Source organism: Nilaparvata lugens, chromosome 1, assembly GCF_014356525.2.
Source record: "Nilaparvata lugens isolate BPH chromosome 1, ASM1435652v1, whole genome shotgun sequence".
Lineage (NCBI taxonomy): Eukaryota > Metazoa > Arthropoda > Insecta > Hemiptera > Delphacidae > Nilaparvata > Nilaparvata lugens.
In genome coordinates this window covers 30,146,120-30,165,297 of record NC_052504.1, presented here as the reverse complement: position 1 = coordinate 30,165,297, position 19,178 = coordinate 30,146,120, and the positions used below count along the sequence as shown (strand labels likewise).

Sequence of the window (19,178 nt, the reverse complement as noted above, 5' to 3'; positions counted from 1 at the left end):
GAATCAATTGTTCTACTAACTTTAATAGACAGATTTTTAAGTAACAAACACAATCCTGTGTCACAATTGAAATTTTCATACTGTAAATAATAAAGATATGTAGCTTAATATAATATTAATGCATGTTTGTTGTGTATTTAGAGCAGAAACCTATCTCTTGTAGTTCGGATAAATTATCCTGCAACGAAACTTATTGCAGTCAATATATTAGCATAGGCTTATAGGTTGTTCAAAAAACATCTCTTGCTCAAATTGTGTGTTTTTAATTCGATTATAACCAACATACTTTATATTTATTCAAAATATGCCCTTTTTGTAAATAATTCGTTAAAAATGTAATGATTTTCCTTACATATTATATTTAAACTTTATAAATAATCAATAAGTCTAGTTATTCTAAATAATTTTGAAAATATAATTCAAGTTGAATAGTCTCTCACGAATTGATGCACATTTATTCAATCAATCCAAGCGCAAAATCAATGACATTTTTGGCGAGATCGATGATTATGTACACGATGCTGTGCAATACATAACAGGTAATATATTTTTTAGAATACTTGTAAATGTATTTCATACTTAGCTGCTCAATAGGTATTTAATCTCTTGTAAATTTCCTTGGAAACTATCTGGCAGCTGTTTGTGTTCAAGAGACAAACTGTGCTTGAGCTGTGATGCTCTAATATCCGCCCATAATGTTCTATTTTAATTTGAATTATTGATTTCGCCTGTGGGGTACTTGCAGTGGTATGAAGATGGTATTTGGCAGAAAAAAGTTATTAGATGTATTCCATGTCTGAGATAATCACAATTTTCAGGACTTCAAGTAATGACTCTACTCTTCATCTATGTATATATTCCGCAACCTGATGTACATGAAGATAAATGAAACGATCTCCAACGACAGGAGAAGCCCCACAGACACGTATCAAGAAGAAACTACTCTCGTAGTCTCGTGACACCATACATACGCTTACGAGAGACATTTAAAAGCCACAGTACCAACAATTAGTTACCTCTAACAGTTGGAAAACTGCAAGAATTAAAATATTGAACAGTAGTGTTACAGTGGCTCAAGGACAGAGAATTTTATAGTCTTGATGAATATTTTGATTTTGATATGTCCTGTTAGTGTACATTGCTTTTTCATGTAATGAAGCAGCCTAATGTATCCAATGGTGGATAAATATTCTATTCAGAAAGTTTGTTGGAATATCCTAACTGTAGGCTACTGTTGGGTCACCTGATAAGACTAGACGAGAGTAGAACGTTTCTAGCTCTAATCTAGGTAGGCTTGTATGTTTTTTCAAATGATCAAAGATTTAGATGAATACTGAATTTATTCATTTCTACAACAAGCAAGCACTTACACTATTATTTTAAAAAAATGAGGGGTAAAACATTTGTTCAAATTTTCTGTTTTATTATCAAATTTAGCTGTATATGATGTATAATCAATTCTGAAATAGCTTCTAGGTAATATTTTGATTCATTTTTATTTAAATATTCAGGAAAAAATATTGAAACCTTCCGTTATGCACTGTGTGCACAGTGCACTGAGATGAGTAAACACACCCATCACTTGAAGGGTTTATGTTGAACTCATTCAAATATTTAGTTTTGAAGTTTTAGTGCTATTGATAAGACTTATCAGCTCAGATTATCAGCCATGAAAAATCGAATTAGGTGTCAGTTTGCATCTACTTCCATTGCAAGAAAGTCTTCTTTATGCAGACTCAATTCTGAGATTAAATTTTCTCCCCTTCGAATCTACTGAATAAAAAGATTATTGGAATGAGAAGTTATGAAAATCTAATGAAGGCTACTTGTTTTGTAAGATTGTTTAATTGATATTGAATTATTCCAATTTAAATTTATTCTTCCCAAAATGTAATCCTAAATGAACGGTCTCGCTTGGATAATGAATTTGCTTGAAATGAATGGCATTGCTTGCTAAGCTTAACTTGTATGTTTCAGCGACCGAAGGTAATGATGACTTGATTCAAAAAGCCGAAGCAGCTGTAGTTGAGGAATATGTAGGCAAAGTCGCTGGAATCAAGGAAGTGTTGAAGCGTGATCATATGAAAGTGGCCTTCTTTGGAAGGTAATCTGTTGCAGTTTTGTATTTTAATAAGCTTATTGGCCTAGGCTACCTAAAATATTGATCGAGTAGTCTCATGGATGTATAAATATTTTATTTTCATCGATATGAAACTAGTTGAAAATAATACTTTTTTCCATGCTGTAAGATCTACTTGGAGTATCATTTCTCACTCATTTTATAAGCTACTGAAAGTTTATATTTCTTTATTGAAATAAACGGTTATAACAGTGATATGATTTTAATCATTAAAATAGAGAGGAATCTATATTGTATAATTTAGACGGATAGTCGGGATTTGTTGGAAGCAAGTCGGGAGTGTAGTACCATTTTTAATTATTGCATTAAAAATATTTTTCAGAACAAGCAATGGAAAAAGTAGTGTTATCAATGCTATGCTGCGAGACAAGATCCTCCCGAGTGGAATCGGCCATACAACAAACTGCTTCTTGCAAGTGGAGGGATCCGAAAATGGCGAATCATATCTTATGACAGAGGGTTCAGATATGAAGCAGAATGTCAAGGTAAGTTCTTTGAGAATATTCATGCTAACTTTATTATTGTGTGACCTGGCTGGACAGATCTGTAGACAGAAAAACTTCTGTCAAACCCTTATTAGTTTCAAAGCCTGTGACTTCCCACTTAGGCGGGGTGCACACCGGAGAAACGCGTTTCAGGAAACATGAAACGAAAGTTGCTCGCAATTGACTGATAAAAGATTACGCAGGGCTGTGCACACTGCGTTTCATGAAATTCCAGTTTCTTTGATTGCGTGAAACTCGAATAATTGGTTTCCTCTAGCTGTAGTTTCACGTATCGCGTTGAGAAATTGTGTTATTTATAGAAACTTGTGTGATTTACAGAATATTATGGCAGGAATTCTAAGTGAAGTTGGCCGAAGCTGAAAAACCAATGCCACCAAACGAAGAAAAAGTGCCTTAGACATTCGGAAAAAATCCTTAAACTTGATAGGATCGCTTATGAGCAAGTTCGCAATAACGAGGGAACTATGGTCTCGATCCCTGATCAGTGGGTGTACCCAGTATTTTATTTTTATTCCTTAGCCACCACGACAAAACGACCACATCCTCATCGGAATCCATCGTGAAACTGACGGAAAACCGTTTCTTTTGTATGCATGCGCGAGTGAAACGGATCGCATGAAACAAGTTGAAAGGGGCTTCACGAAACTCGTTTCTCCGGTGTGCTCCCTGCCTTAGGCTTAACGTGTCCATCATAAACACGACAGTGAAAAGAGAAAAATCCCTTGGTCAGATTTGAAGCAGTAGCTTCTATTTGAAAGCTTCACCATTAGAGACCTCTGGGCTAACAAAAATCAAACCAACGATAAACACAGTTGAAAGTTGAAAAAAGTCCATTCGTCAAGTTCAAAGCCAAATTTCAAACCATATCCTCAAAAATAGAATTTAACTGATAGTTCTCTAGTTATTCATCTTTTTCAAAATATGTCGAAAAGATCGATATAAGAAAATCTTACTAGATATGTTTTGTTGCAAAATTCATGTAGAATCTATGGTATTCCGCTGTTACACCTTTCGTGGGTATAATAACATTTGAATGAATTGCAGTCAGTGGGGCAACTAGCACACGCACTGTGCGAGGAGAAGCTGGGCGAGAGTCAGCTGGTGCGCATCTTCTGGCCACGTGACAAGTGCCTGCTGCTGCGTGACGACGTGGTGCTGGTCGACTCGCCCGGCATCGACGTGACGCCCAACATGGACGAGTGGATCGACAAGCACTGCCTCGACGCCGACGTCTTCGTGCTGGTCGTCAACGCAGAGTCTACTCTCATGTTGACCGTCAGTATCCCCTATCCATTCGCATCATTGCTGCTTTAAACTCTGAACTGGATCTAACACATTATAATAATAGGCGTCAACGCCGAATCCAACTCATGTCGACTTTATGTTATGCTATGTAAAATTTAATTTAGGACCGTATGCACCATCTCACAGCTTAGACGAAACTTGAAATGTAACATTTTATTAAATGTGATCATAGCTTCATTTTAATCCTGGATTAAGTTGAACTTGTGTTGAACTGCATTATTCAATCACTTTCCATACAACCCTAGATACAAAAAGTTGGGCTGTTGTATCCAAAGTTGAATCTTTATTCCTATCGTTACTTCAAGTGAAATTTTAAATATATTCATCAATTTTGATAGAAGTTTTGGGTTGGTTTCATGTTTGGAAGTTTATTAATCAGAGGAATAAAAAACAGTTTTAGAACTTGATTGTGTTGTATTTATATTTTTGGTATTGTAATTGATAACTTTTCTTAAAACAGTTATATTGTAGGAAAAGTGAAGTAATAGCGATTCAGCTTAGAGTTCAGCTATACCTTGGAGCAGGAGTTAGTTCGAAAATATGCGTCCTTGAAATATATATTGCATTTGAATTGGTATTGCAGATAAAGATTACTCAATCGTTGATTCTTTGATGATCTGTTGAAATAGTGGTGATAACTCGAGTGATATTGTAGGAAAAATAGTTCTAGTGATAATTTTATTGGTAAAGCGATTCTTCTTTGAATGTCATTAGTTCACCTTGGTGTACATGGTCGATCGAACTAGCTTTTTCCATTCCACGTAAAAAAATATTTCATATTGGATTTTGACGAATTTATGTTTTTTTTTTTCAGGAGAAAAACTTCTTCCATAAAGTATCGACACGTTTATCGAAGCCGAATATATTTATCTTGAACAATAGGTGGGATGCATCTGTATCAGAGGCTGAATACATTGATCAGGTAACTGGATTTCTTTCAAACATAGCAATAATATTGGTGGACGAGTTCTAGTTGTAATTGTCTTAAAACTTATACTCTTCAATAACATGGCAGATTAGATCCACTGTTAGAAACTGCAAACCTCTCCTACTCACCTAAGATCTATTCTGATTCATACAGTGATGAAATAGCTTATGTAGAGCCCTTGTTGCTTCTATGTATGTTTTATCTGGCAAATATGATCTTATATGTTGATATAGATATGATATTATCTAATTAAGCTATTTTAAATAAATAACTATTAATACACCTCTATACAAAATAATAATACAAGTATTTGAATCCTGTTTCCTGAGTCTCTTTGATCCTTTCTTGAAAAATAGTATTATTTCTATTGCTTTTTCACTTAAATTCTCCTGTGTAAAGTATTTGAGGAAATTAACCCTAATTCAACATTCTATTTTCACATTGGATAGCAGCAAAATGATGTTATTCAAAGACAGGTGAGAAGTAGTTATATTTCATGTCATAAATGAATACTGTATTTGCGCACCTTTTGCTTTAATTATATGCAACAATAGTATTCAGATAGCTTATTATTCAATTTGGTAGTTAGAGAAATTAATGTAATCCTCTTCTATAAAATATTTCCATAAGTTGAACGCTATTTTCAGTAACAATGGTTGAGTTCAAAGCCACTGATCGATGAGTGAACGATGAGACCGGTGAGTGAACGTGGCTCTGAACGAACCACTGTTAGGTCGTTGAACGATGCATAGACTCACATGCAGCGCTACTGTACTTGGAATTGAAATCGGCCATTACGGGGACAACCTGGAAGATTATTACATACCAAAGACCTTGAAGATTTTTGTAATCTATAATATCACAAAAATATATATTATATAATAACTCGCGCTAAAATACCTTCAATTTCAAGTAAGAGCTAGCATTGGGAAGGCATAGACATTGTGCGTTTATACCTCTTTAAGGTCTTTGGTCTAACTGTTAAGAAAAGAAATACGTCATATCCGGTTCGCTCACTGATCAAGCTCATCGTACTTTCTACTGATGGAAAAGAACGTAGAGTAGCTGAACGTAAGCAGACATGGCTGAATACGAGGTTGTTTACAATTATAATGGACTCCATTATAATGTATTTGGGAGCACATAAATGCATGATTACATAAATTCAATAACATTTAAAATATTATCCAAAGCATTTTAAACAACTCCAATCACTTGATGGTTTTTCATTTCAATTGATTATACAATGAGATAGGTTAGGTTCAAGTTTTGTTTATAATGTAAGCAACAGACGAAACATCTGTCAGTCATGACTCATGAGCAACCGTTCAGCCACAGAATACATACAGAATGGAAGGTATCAATCTAACCAAGACTTGACCACGACACATGACTGCATCATCTTGTTAGAAATTGAAACTACCGCTATAATACAATGCTACACTTTCTTTCAAGATGGCGGATTTTGGCGTCAGGTTACTAGCCGACTTTCCATTCTGTGGTACATCTGTGATCAGGTTTTTTACTGAACGTAAAAAAACACGATGGAATTGATGAGTGGCTTTGAACTCAACCAATGTGAGTGTCAGCATTAGGGCCAAGTTACACCAAGCGTTTTTCAGGCGGGTCAGCTGGGCAGGTAGCTCTTCGATTGGCTGATTGGGTTGTCTTTCGGGAATGAGCTGATAATCAGCCAATCGGAGAGCTTCCTGCCTTGCCGACCCGTCTGATAATCGCTTCGTGTGGCTTAGGCTTTTGTTTACGAGTAAGTTCAAGATTAACTGTGCTAACGTTGACTGAACATAATAATTTTCGTAGAGCTATATTTTTATAATTTAACATGTTCATACTTATTGAAACAATGATTTTCGCCGTTTGAGGGTCAGAAGTAAACCGGAAACCTGTGGGTATACGCCTTTGGGGAAAAATTAAGTTGTGTTTTTGAGGAATTCATTGTCATTTTAGTTTCTATTCGTTCCTTGGGCATTCTGTGCTACATACCATGATACGTTAGTGGTATGTTTCAACTGTTTCCGAACGTGATATTTTGGCACCTTAGTAAATCATCATACAAACGGCCATTCCAGAGAGTTTTAAGCACTCTTCACTCATCTGAGAGTATTTACCCCTTTTAAGCAAGTACTTTAGAGAAACATGCATAATAAAATAATGAATTGCGATGCTACGCTAACTGCTGAGCTAATCATCTGAATCAACAATGTTGAATTTAATTCTCAACAGGTTAGAAGTCAACACTCTGAAAGAGCAGCTGATTTTCTGGTTAGAGAGTTGAAAGTGTGCAGCACAAAGGAAGCAGCAGAGCGAATCTTTTTCATCTCAGCTAAAGAAGTTCTCCAAGCTAGGCTTCAGGAGCAGAAAGGGCTGCCAGCACATAGTAAGAGCATATCACTGAATTTATTGTATTCCAACTACTCTAATTCAGAATTATTGATAGTTTATATGAACATTCAATTAAAACATTTCTTAATTGAATTAATAAAGAATAGGCCTCCTGCTACTCATTATTAAATTTTCAACAGTCTTCTTGTGAGAAGGAGCGAGCTTTCATATTTCAAGTTTCATGTTCTTTTATTGGATTCAAAATTGTTCCCTAAGTTTGTGATAAATTTATGACGAATACTTGAAAAATTATCAAAAAGATATCTGATTGGCACTAGAAGATTTTTTTGCTGAGGGTGGCGCCCACATGAGCTCTAGGCTAGTGCATGGGTAATGAGGCGAATGATAATGAGAGATAAATGGACCTACAGTGTTAGGTGAGTTCCAAACCACCGGGAAGCGATTTAACATTTCATGAATCATATTCAGAGGAGTTGGCTCAAGCGGTCACCCATCCAACGGGAGTATCAGGTTCATGATTCTTAACTTATCTAAGCGATAGCTTATCAGCGCGAACACTGAGTCAAACCGCTCCCTGATGAAACGTATAATATGTTAATAGAGTAATAATAATATCCGTATGAATTTTATTGTAAGCAAGACTTTTTTGAGCTGGTATCCAAGCAAAGTCGTTTGCAAAAAGTAAAATATGTTTGGCACTGTGTAGAACAATAAGCAATGAATGTGCTAAGTTAAGTTATAACTATTTTACACAATGTCTCGAAATCTATTAAAAATTGGTGAATTAAACAGCAATAATAAAAGTATCCATAATATTCTCATTATACTGTTTTAAATTTGAATGTAAACAAATAGTTTATTAATATGATAATTTGCAGGTGGTGCATTAGCAGAAGGGTTTCAATCTCGATATTTTGAATTTCAAGATTTTGAGAGGAAATTTGAAGAATGTATATCAAATTCAGCTGTGCGCACGAAATTCGAACAACATTCTCAGCGAGGAAAGAACATAGCTGTGTGAGTAACCGACTTAAAATAAATTATATTTTATTAAATCCTTTGGTTGTTGTCTTGCCGAACCTATGGAAAGTAACTGAAATGATTCCTCCCAAGTGTGTGATATTCAAGTTGAAAATCTGTCGTTTATTCTTGAGCTGGATCAAGTGGCCTCCTATTCTATAGCTTCTATCTCTACTTAGAAATAGAATGTTTTCTCAGATTGTCTAGTTTTGCAAGCCTATATTCCGGGCCAGATATGTATTTCGAGAAACGCTTTTACTAGAGAATTCAAAGTCACCTGTTCCGATAGCATTTAACTGCTGATATTCTTGTTTTTCATTATCATTTTAGGCTAGATGGTGGAATGATCAAATGTAATAAGAATCTAAACCCACTTATACCTATAATCCTCATGTAAATTTGAATATATAAATTTGTTTCATAAACTTTTTTGTTTCTGTACAGCCAAATAGTTCCATAATTATTTTTGTTCTGTCTACAGAGAAGTTCGTGACGTAATGGAAAAGGTGTACGAACGAGCTTTAGCGCTACAGAAAGAGAAAACGTACCTGAAGAAGGAAGTCTATGACAAGCTGAATTTCACTGAGCAGCAACTGATGTTGATAACCCAAGAAATGAAAGAAAAAATACGCTTCATGGTTGAAGATGTTGAACAAAAAGTAAGAGTGGGCTCTTAATGTTATAAATAGGGCCGACATGATGTTCACAAATGAGTATCGCGGTTTCAACTTTTTGAAACATAATTGATACATTAATAGAAATAAAAATCTAAGTACCCTTTTTTAAATTGTTTCGGCTATGATAGATGGCATTATCAAGTGATTGAAAAATAAATAGATTTTTTTCAATGAATTGAGAATGGCATCATAGCCATGAGTAAACAATTTGAAAAAGGATACTTAGATTTTTATTTCTATTGAAGAGTAGCTCTAACGAAAAAAAAACAATTTGATACGTTCGACTTGAATAATGATGAGAAGTTTCGCATATCTTTTCACCCTAGATATCACTGAACATGTTATGAAGATCATATTGTAATATTCATGCAATACTTTATATTTTATTTATTTATTCATAGACGATAGATACAATTCAGGTGTAAACAACACGCATTCGTCCAAAACGGCTTTCAACCTTAATTTAAACAGTCCAGAGGATATGTAGAGACCATGATTTTATTTACACATAATTTTAAATCCCAAAATTATATGAACTAGAATTTTGAATAATTAATCTGATTAATACATTTCTAAACACAAAACCGAACAAGAAACTTCTATCACAATTCTCTATGCAATTTACCAAAACGGTCCAGTTGTCAGTAATAATTTTCATTCATTCCAGGTTTCAAAAGCACTGAGTGAAGAAATTCGTAGACTTTCAGTGCTTGTTGATGAATTTAGTGTGCCTTTTCATCCAGAGCCACTTGTATTAAATGTTTATAAGAAGGAATTACACACGCATGTCGAAGCTGGATTAGGAAGTAATCTGCGAGCGCGGCTCTCAACAGCTTTATCAATGAATATCGAGAACAGTCAACGAGAAATGACTGGTGAGTAATTTAACAAATTACTAGAATTTTTTTAGGTAAAGTATATTATAACCCTTGAGGCTCATATTGAGTGTTGTGAGAGGTGGATTGATATTGAGTACTGGATAGTGATTTGCAAAACTAATAATATGCGCGATTGATATTTTACTAAAGTTGGAGATTGGTTTTCTATGGGGTGTATTATGCTCAGCAGCGCTGACAGTTGTTTTTTTTATAATACAGGGTGGGTGAAAAGTCCGAGAACGGCCTAATATCTCGTACACAAAGGTAATTTGATGGTGGATGTGATTGGGGATCCTACTAAAATTGAAAATACAACTTTACTATGACTTCAAAAATCTTGTCCGCCATCTTGGATCCGCCATTTTTAATGCAACTTAGTTTTTTCAAATAGGAAGGAGGTCATTTGATACATGATTTCGATACGGAATTTCAAGAGAAAATGAATGGCAAAAACCGCATATCAATATCTCAAACCGTTTCGAAAATATCCACATTATTAATCTGTACTATTCAAATCAGAAAGGGAAGAAAAATGTATGAGAACGGCTCATAAAAAAATGTGATTTCAAGATTGGTGTGATTGGGGATCCAACTCATATTGAAAATACTACTTTACCATGAATTCAAAAATCTCGTCCGCCATCTTGGGTCCGCCATATTGAATGCAACTTTGTTTGTTTTTTTTAATAGGAAGGTGGTTATGCGATACATGATTTCGATACGGAATTTCAAGAGAAAATAAATGGCGGAAACCGCATATCGATATCTCAAACCGTTTCGGAGATATTCACATTCTAAATCAATACCATGCAAATCAGAAATGAAATAGATAAATAGTATTGATTAATAATGTAAATATCTTCGAAATGGTTTGAGATATCGATGTGCAGTTTTTGTCATTCATTATGTCTTGAAATTCCTTATCGAAATCATGTATTGCATGACCACCTTCCTATTCAAAAAAACAAAGTTGCATTCAATATGGCGGATCCAAGATGGCGGACCAGATTTTTGAAGTCATAGTAAAGTAGTATTTCCAATATAAGTAGGATTCCCAATCACACCCACTGTCAAATTACCTTTGTTTATGAGATATTAAGCCGTTCTCGGACTTTTCACCCACTCTGTATATTCATCCAAAATTCTTTTGTTTATGTATGATTTATATTCATCGTCAATTGTTTTTTATTATATATTCATCGTCAATTGTTTTGTTTATGATAGTCAATTTGACTGTCCTTCACCTTGTGGTAACATTTATGTAAACTTTATCTGATGCATAAATTTTGTAAATTTAGAAGAAAAGTTGACATTTCATACCATTAGCCTATATCGGTACCATTAAATGTCAACTAAATTAATCTTTTATACTGCTTAAAATCTAGAATAAGTTGGAAATTAAATTATTTAACATGCTGCAATATTATTCGATTCTTTTGAACTATTTTTAGGAAGTAGAATTTTTTCAACATGTTTTGGCGTACATCAAAATAATTTTTTTCAGATCGTATGGCGAAGCTACTACCCCCAGATAATAAACAAGTGCATATGAATGTATTGCCCAGAAGAGAGCCATTCGAAATTCTGTACCGTTTGAATTGTGACAACCTGTGTGCTGATTTCCATGAAGATCTTCAGTTCAGGTTCTCGTGGAGCATTACCTCCATCATACAGCGGTTCGCCGCCAAGAAATCCAATCATATCGCGGTCAACCACTATTCGCAACATCCTCAAAGGGTAAATTTATTGGCATGGCGCTCCAAAATTCTATTTCACTTTAGAATAGAACCATCAATCTGCATTTGCGAAGTAGCGACAGAGCTGTTCAAACTCTTGAACTCTGTTAAATATAGAGTTGAGATATGATAATTCTGCAAAACCTTATGCGTATTTACTGTCAATTTAATTGAAAAACTGTTTAAAACCATATAAGCATTGAGAGGCAGTTTGAAATCTTCATCAACAGTCATTGCTCTCAAATCCCATTAATCGTGATGATGACATATTATACTATGTCGTGATGAAATTTTATATAAATTCAATCGTATCTCTTCTATACTCAATAATGAATAAAATAAGAAGCGTTCAACAGAGTGCAACTTCGATATAAATAGGTATAATTAATCAATTTTCAGTTGAATGCAATATCTCGTATCTCGTGTTTTCCATCATGTAACTTTCTCTGTATTCACATATTCTTCTAATTTTCCTTAAATATCATATGTATCATCAGTAATCAGTTGTAAAATATTATGAAAATGCAAACTACCGTAAGTTATTCAGTGGGAAGGTTATTGCTGATTTGATAACATGCAATGCAGTCTGGTACCAGTGTGGAATATTGAAATGTTTCATGTGTGTAGATTCCACCGTCATTGGTGTCTCCGGTGGAGCCTGACGAAGGCATGGGCTACGGCAGTGCCAACAATGCCTTTTATTTCCCGCAACTGCAGTCGGAGGAATGGTCTCTCATATCACGGTTCGCTCTGGCTTCAGCGGGATCTCAAGGCACCATGGGAGGACTGCTTGTAGCTGGATTTGTAAGTGAACCTAAACTATATTCAGGAAATTCAGCTGTGAATATTTTATTCCTCTTATTCAGTCAATTTTTATTTTCGAAATTGAAATTTATTCACAACACTGACATGTTCTACAATATTATTATTATACTATAAATTATATAGAACAGTATCATTACGGAAAAAATAACAGTAGCTTAAGGCTAGACGCACACCAGTTAGTTAGACAAGACAAGACATGATCAGACACGTTCAGTCACAATACTTCACATAGTTGCTCATGAAGACATGTCTAATTGCAATGACTAATCAGTGTGTGTTGCGTCATAAGCAACAATGTAAAGAATTGTGACTGAACGTGTCTGATCATGTCTTGTCTTGTCTTGACTAATTGGTGTGCGCCTAGCCTTACAGCTGTGGTTGGAGTTCTACACTATTGTACATAATATTATATTTACAATCAAAAGGCTTGATTTAAGAATACATGTTATTTCTTAGATAACTTTTATGTCAAGTAATAATCTTCATTTCAATGTGTTAACATGCAGTTGATGTTGAAGTATGTTGATTCAAAAAATAATGAATATATTTTAAAGTAAAATATGATTGTTATCGTTAAGTGTTTTCACTTGTGCTGTTCGTATTCTACACAATAATTTACATGTAATTTTCACTAAATAAGATTAATATGAGATTAGTTGAAACTAAAACTCATATTGTTACCTGGCTTTTCCCAATATTACTTTGAAAAATTACTACATCTATTCATTCGAATCATTCATTTGAATACAAATTCAGTTGGTGTAATAAATATTTAGTTCTCATCATTTTACTGTCGCATAATTTAAATCATAGGAGCATACACTGATGAGAAAGCAACTTAAGTGAGCTATATTTTTTACCTTTTCTGAGAATACATCTGTCATAAAATTTGGAGTTGTCAATTTCAAATTTATTTCAGTCTTGGATTACGTATCTGTTTTGGGCCGTGTTTATGTTCTATGTTATGTAGACTACCAACATGAATTTTCTTACAAATTTTAATGAGGTTAAAAGTGTAAATTCAAACTGTTATACTCACTAACCTTCACCATAGAGTTGAGTTAACATAAGTTAAGTGAGAGGAATTTTGTTATTAATTTGGATTTCAATCTTTTTAAATTCAAGATTTCTTGTTTCAAGTGTTTTTTTTCAGAAAATTATACAAAATTTGATGTGTTGAAATTTGAAGAAAACATAACCTATTTTATGGACTATTTTAATGAATCAAAATTCGCGGGAGGAACAGTTTTGGGCTGCTCCTGTTAATCCTCCACCAAATAATTGTGTATCATTCACGTGTGTGATTGTGTAATCTTCACGTGCACAAATTTTAGTGCCACATTTTTCAGTACTAATACTTTCTGTGATGGTACTACATGTTTAATTATTATACTTTGCAAATTTTAAACTATAGGAACTGAAAGATGCAATGAAGTATTATCTGTTACTTGTGCTTTTCGGCGATTTCTTAAATACTACCCTTCTAAATTGTTAATATTTTTTGTTTATAGATGTTAAAAACAGTTGGTTGGCGATTTGTGCTGGTAACAGGCGCATTGTACGGCTGTCTGTACGCTTACGAGCGTCTCACGTGGACGAACAAAGCAAAAGAGCGCACATTCAAGAGTCAGTATGTTAACCACGCAACAAAGAAACTCAAATTAATCGTCGATCTCACATCCGCCAACTGCAGCCACCAAGTGCAACAGTAAGTCAATCAATCATCGATCTAATACAGGAAAACAAAATGCAACTGTCTGCTTTTAATAGATGTCCAGAAAATGAATTCAAGAATTATGGTCACTTGCTTAAAATGTTATTTCAATTGTGCTCTAGATTCGTTCAAACTGCTCCTATGCAGTTTAATTCACACCTGATCTGTTAACGCTCAATTAGACAACATTACCGTAGAATAAAAAACGTTTCATTTCAAGTTCAACGCCATACAAATATATCTGATAATCTTCTCTTACAAAGCAAATGTAGTGCCATAGAACTAGAAAGTCATTCCATACTATTTTGGCATCAATTCATACATTAATGAGCTGTATTTAAAAACAGTTTCAAGACCAAAACTTCGAAAACCTCAGATGCCCAGGAACTAAGTACTATAACTCTATCTACTTATACAATTGAAGCCTTCAAATTTCCACTATTCATTTATGTAGGTTGTTACTTCTTATCACATGATTACTTATTCCCTGCTTGTTTAATGATGAGTGAAATTTATTTGTGAAATTAAAATAAGATTTTCATGAGTTTTTTTTGCATGATTGAAATCGTTATCGTTTGTTTTTGAAAAGAAATTTTGAAATTAAAAAAAAATTTTGTTAAGACGATTTAAAAAAATATATATAAATAATTTAAAAAATGTAATGAAACCAGGAAAAATTCAAACAAATACAATAAATGTTCTGAAATAGTTCATTATTCAAGAAAAATTACTGTTTCACAAAATATTATATAGGCCAGTAGGCCTACATGAACATGAAATTATTCTAAATTGACGATGGGCCCATATTCATTTAATAAAGTCTTTCATGATTTTCAATGACAGGAAAATATTAATTGATCGATCACATTACCTCGGTACCGAGTTATGTTGCGAAAATTAGCGATGATGATTAGTGAAGATTATTTAGTGATGATGATTGACAATTTAAAAAAAAAACACAGCTTGGCGATTGTCTCCTATCCTCCATATTCACTTAATTAATCTGTTCCTCATATGATGCACCTTGCGTCCGTTGTCTTCAAATAATGATTATGTGTATTGAGTAGCCTTAAACATGGACCGCTTCAATAGCGGGTCTGACAAAGTTACGTAACATATTCACGATTACACAAACTACAGTTTCACACAAAAATAAACTGACAATACTAGCAAATGAAAAATAAGTAGGGCAGAATTTACATATTGAGGAGTTGATGCTAGCCCCAGGGCGGTTTCACTGCAACTGAAACAAGGAGAGAATAATTTCTCCCCTCCATCAATACAAGCATTGTCACCCAGACTTAGCTGAGTCATATCAGCACATGAATAAGCAAAAATGAATAAATGCTCTCTTCGTTCTTCTTCTTCTTTCTTTCTGAACGTCAAAACTTATTTGTCAAGTTAAAGAAAAGGGAAATGAATTTTGATTAATTATCAAAATTCGTTTCATGATATCATTATTTACTGTCATGATTTGAGACTTATGCATCGATATTGTCTCATTTGAATTGTGTAAATGCCAACCTTCTTGCCAAGAATGAATATTTCTTGATAAGCAATTAATGTACAATAAATAAATGAATATTGCTAATTTCCTCATACAGATAAATATTGATCTTGGTAATTATTTTGATTTCATTCTTTTATAATAAATTATTTTATTTATAGGCCTATTGATTCGTTTTTCTTTTATAATTATTCTATGAATGATGTTTGGGTGGCTCTGCCTGTTGCACTCTAGCATGTGTTTTTGATTTAATTGTTATAATTTTCAGAGAGTTGTCGAGTACATTTGCTCGCCTGTGTCATCTGGTTGATGGAGCCACCAAAGAGATGGATGTCGAGATGAAGTCGCTGGAGCAGCAACTTCACCAGCTCGATGAAGCTGCCACTTCAGCAAAACTTCTCAAGAACAAGGCATCTTATATTATTAAAGAGTTAGAAATGTTCGAAGAAGCGTACCTTAAATCGCATAACTAAATTGACAGTACAATGTAAATTTGTTTACTAACAATAATAATGTACAGGCTAGAAAAGAATCGAGTCAAGTATATTGAAACATGTTTTCCCGATATGCATTGTTTGCAAATATAAATAATAATTACTGTAATTAAAGTTTTAGGAGATTGTTGTAGTTTTCTTTTTGAACTTCTATGGCATCTGGTTGTCAAGGATTTAAGAGCTGGATTGCAACTTTATTAAAAAAAAACAAACATTATATATTTGTTTAATCAGTCCAACGTAGTTCACTAATTTCATGTTTTAATATCAATCACAATTTTCCTCTAATAACTGGTGATTTTAAGCTGTTTTGATTTCAATCTCTTACATATTATGTATACTTTCTTTTACATTCAATCTCTTATAATTCTTCTAACTCGATTTTCAACCAGTAATATTATAATAGATTGCTATTAATGTGTGTAAAGTCGATCAAACTAGGTTTCTATAGTAATTTTTGCTAGTCTGATTATTATAAAAACAATCATTGTGATAGGTTGGTTAATCGATCAAATAATTTTATATGGAAATTTATTGAAAATTCCGATACTGTTTTATTCATTATTGTTTCAAAAGTAATATCACTTCTTACTTGCTTTTTACCCTAGAAATATCGGAAGGACTCTCGTTCTTTATTTAAACTACTTAACAAATATTTCAGATTTTGACTAGCTACCTCTGTGTTTCTCTAAGTGCCGGTTGCACAAAAGCCGGTTAAATTTTAACCGTGATTAGTTCCACGAGAACCAATCAGAGAGAGAAGCCGTCTTATCACAAAGGCCTTCTCTGATTGGTTCTTGTAAAATTAATCACGATTAAAATTTAACCGGTTTTTGTGCAACCGGGCCTAATTATTAAAAACATTTGTTAAGGTCTTACCGTTTATAAAGTTGATAATGATGCTTTTTTAATATTTGTTAATATCTTTACAGAGTAAATTTATTTTCTTGAAAAAGTTTTTAAATAGTTGAATTCTTAATTAACTATGCAAAATAGAATTTTATTAATCAACTTTTGTTGCTATGCATCTATTTTTCCGAATTCATTACCAAATCGTTCTTAACCAATTTTCACAATGATATTTATTGTCCTGATTTACATTAAAATTATTCAAATTACTTTTTGATTGATCAGTTTCTAGATTGGCAGCTCTGTTTCTGAATTATTGTTACCTGTTGCATGATTGTTTTTATGTAGATAAAACTTGAACCTCATTAATTTGTACTACAGAAATGAGATGTAGTAGTCATTATTTGTATTCAGTTGAATCTGTGTAGATGAATTATTTAGCCTATTTGTTAACAACATATTAAGTGTTGCGTTATATTTGTGTATAGTTCGATTCATCATTGTTAAGTGTTGAAAGTAATAAATTACAAGTGGCCAAAATGTTTTTTTTAATCCACATTCTCCCTTCTGTTGTAATAATGGCGCTTTATTATTTGCAGTAGTGCCATATTGATTGAAAATCACACTTGGAGTTAAGCACTTTTATAAGAATTCATATTGATTGAAAGCGCTTTAATGGCATCTTAAACCCTGCCAAGGTGACCGGTTAACCTTTTTTGACCAACTTGAAGAACAAATTTTATAGTCGATGTAGACAAGGTAATTGTATGAGTGAGTTATGTTGGTTGGAGCTCTGCAGCAGTCACCTCTCCAATGCATTACGAAGATGAATGGTCGACAGTCCTAACAGCTTGCAGGGTCTGTTGGTTTTTGACCTGATCAGCGAGTACCTCGCCCTCAGCCGCTGCTCAGCAAGGCTCACTCTCAGTTGGAGACTACCCGATACCATACAGAAAGTATTGAGTTCGGTTATTCGTCTATGCAAGTAGCCTACACTCCTAACATTCCCTCTAAACATTTATTTCTAATTAAATTACTGGTATTGTAAGTATGTTTATGTTACCATTTAAGTTCAAATTAAATAAATCTTCATTCACAAAGAAAACCTCCGGTACCTACCTATATTAGTAGGAATCCTTAATACGGTTTTGACTATATTATTAAAACTTCTCTTGAAAATTCAAAAAATGTATCTTTCCAAACTAGAACATTTTATTCCCCATATCGTTCATAAATAAAAAAGTAACATTTTTTGAAAATTCGATACCTAACTTGTTTATTTGACATTAATCGCAAAAAAAACAGCATATTATAACAAAGCCAATGGTAATAAACTGAATGTCTTAAAAAACACCAATGGAAAATTCGAAACCGTTTATGATCTGGAAAGAAAACGGAGTTTAGCACTTCAACAAACCATAACTCGCTCATTAGACCACTTAAAAATTTCAGTTGCCACTTTTTCTCACTCTTTTAATGATCTTAACAATTATAAGATTATCCAATTTAAATGGTCTAAAATTTGTGTACCGAACAGCCTCAATAAAAAAGTGATGTTTCCCACAAAGACACAGTCTGGTTGGGAGAATGAGTTTTCAGTTATGTTAGGGTCAGGTTAGGTTATGAGTTCTGTTCAGAATTGTAGTTTGGAGCTTAGCTTGAAGTTTTAGCAGAGTCAAACTATCTAATTCATAAAATATCTTTATTGATCAGAATCTTTATCTTTATTTGGTTGAATATTTCTACTCTATGGTTTTAGTACACGATTTTAGAGTATGATAACATTAAAGAAGCAAAATCTGGAGAGGGTCATAGAAACACACTGAATGCGTGCACCTGCTAGTGGCGTTTGAGCAGAGACAAACAAGTAGTATAAACGTGTCCCTCCTTGTAATGTTTACCTATAGTTTCTATGGATCTTTCCGGATTTCATTTCTCATCTGCAAGTGTGGTCTCAAGTGCACAAACGTGCATCCAATATATGTTTGAGAGGTTAGAATTTTATATTGGTTTTATGTTACAACTATTGATATCTAATTCAAAGTAAATTTATTTAACCTTATTTAAAAAGAGGTACTCTAACAAAAATATTGATATTTGGCACGTGTAGTTATCTTTCAATAACTTGAAAATTGACTACTTTCAATTCGAGCAATTTTAATTCTGTTTATCCGTCGTGTTCAAATGAAACGCACTAAAAAGCGGTATCGAAAGTGAAAAATGGGAGCGAAAATATAT

General features: G+C 33.6%; 1 protein-coding gene across 2 annotated transcripts; it reads left to right on the top strand.

Moving 5' to 3' along the window:
* The first annotated feature begins 391 nt into the window (after nt 1-391).
* Nucleotides 392-17,480, top strand: LOC111048616 (transmembrane GTPase Marf). 2 transcript variants are annotated; one of them, XM_022334538.2, is made up of 14 exons: nt 392-539; nt 1,978-2,104; nt 2,463-2,625; nt 3,691-3,921; nt 4,766-4,873; nt 5,329-5,355; nt 7,121-7,274; nt 8,119-8,257; nt 8,742-8,919; nt 9,605-9,812; nt 11,320-11,552; nt 12,179-12,355; nt 13,888-14,084; nt 15,866-17,480. In XM_022334538.2, exons 2-14 carry the CDS (start codon nt 2,082-2,084, stop codon nt 16,068-16,070), a joined length of 2,043 nt encoding a protein of 680 aa, XP_022190230.2. In that variant the 5' UTR covers nt 392-539; nt 1,978-2,081; the 3' UTR covers nt 16,071-17,480. The 2 variants fall into 2 exon arrangements, with proteins under 2 accessions (XP_022190230.2, XP_022190231.2); XM_022334539.2 differs by lacking the exon at nt 5,329-5,355 and having other exon boundaries at nt 15,866-17,471.
* The last annotated feature ends 1,698 nt before the right edge of the window (nt 17,481-19,178 follow it).

Coding starts and splice junctions, on each gene's coding strand:
- LOC111048616 (XM_022334538.2), top strand. CDS start 2,082: ATGAAAGTGGCCTTCTTTGGAAG. Junction 11,553..12,178: donor ATTCGCAACATCCTCAAAGG/GTAAATTTATTG, acceptor TCATGTGTGTAG/ATTCCACCGTCATTGGTGTC. Junction 12,356..13,887: donor GACTGCTTGTAGCTGGATTT/GTAAGTGAACCT, acceptor TTTTGTTTATAG/ATGTTAAAAACAGTTGGTTG.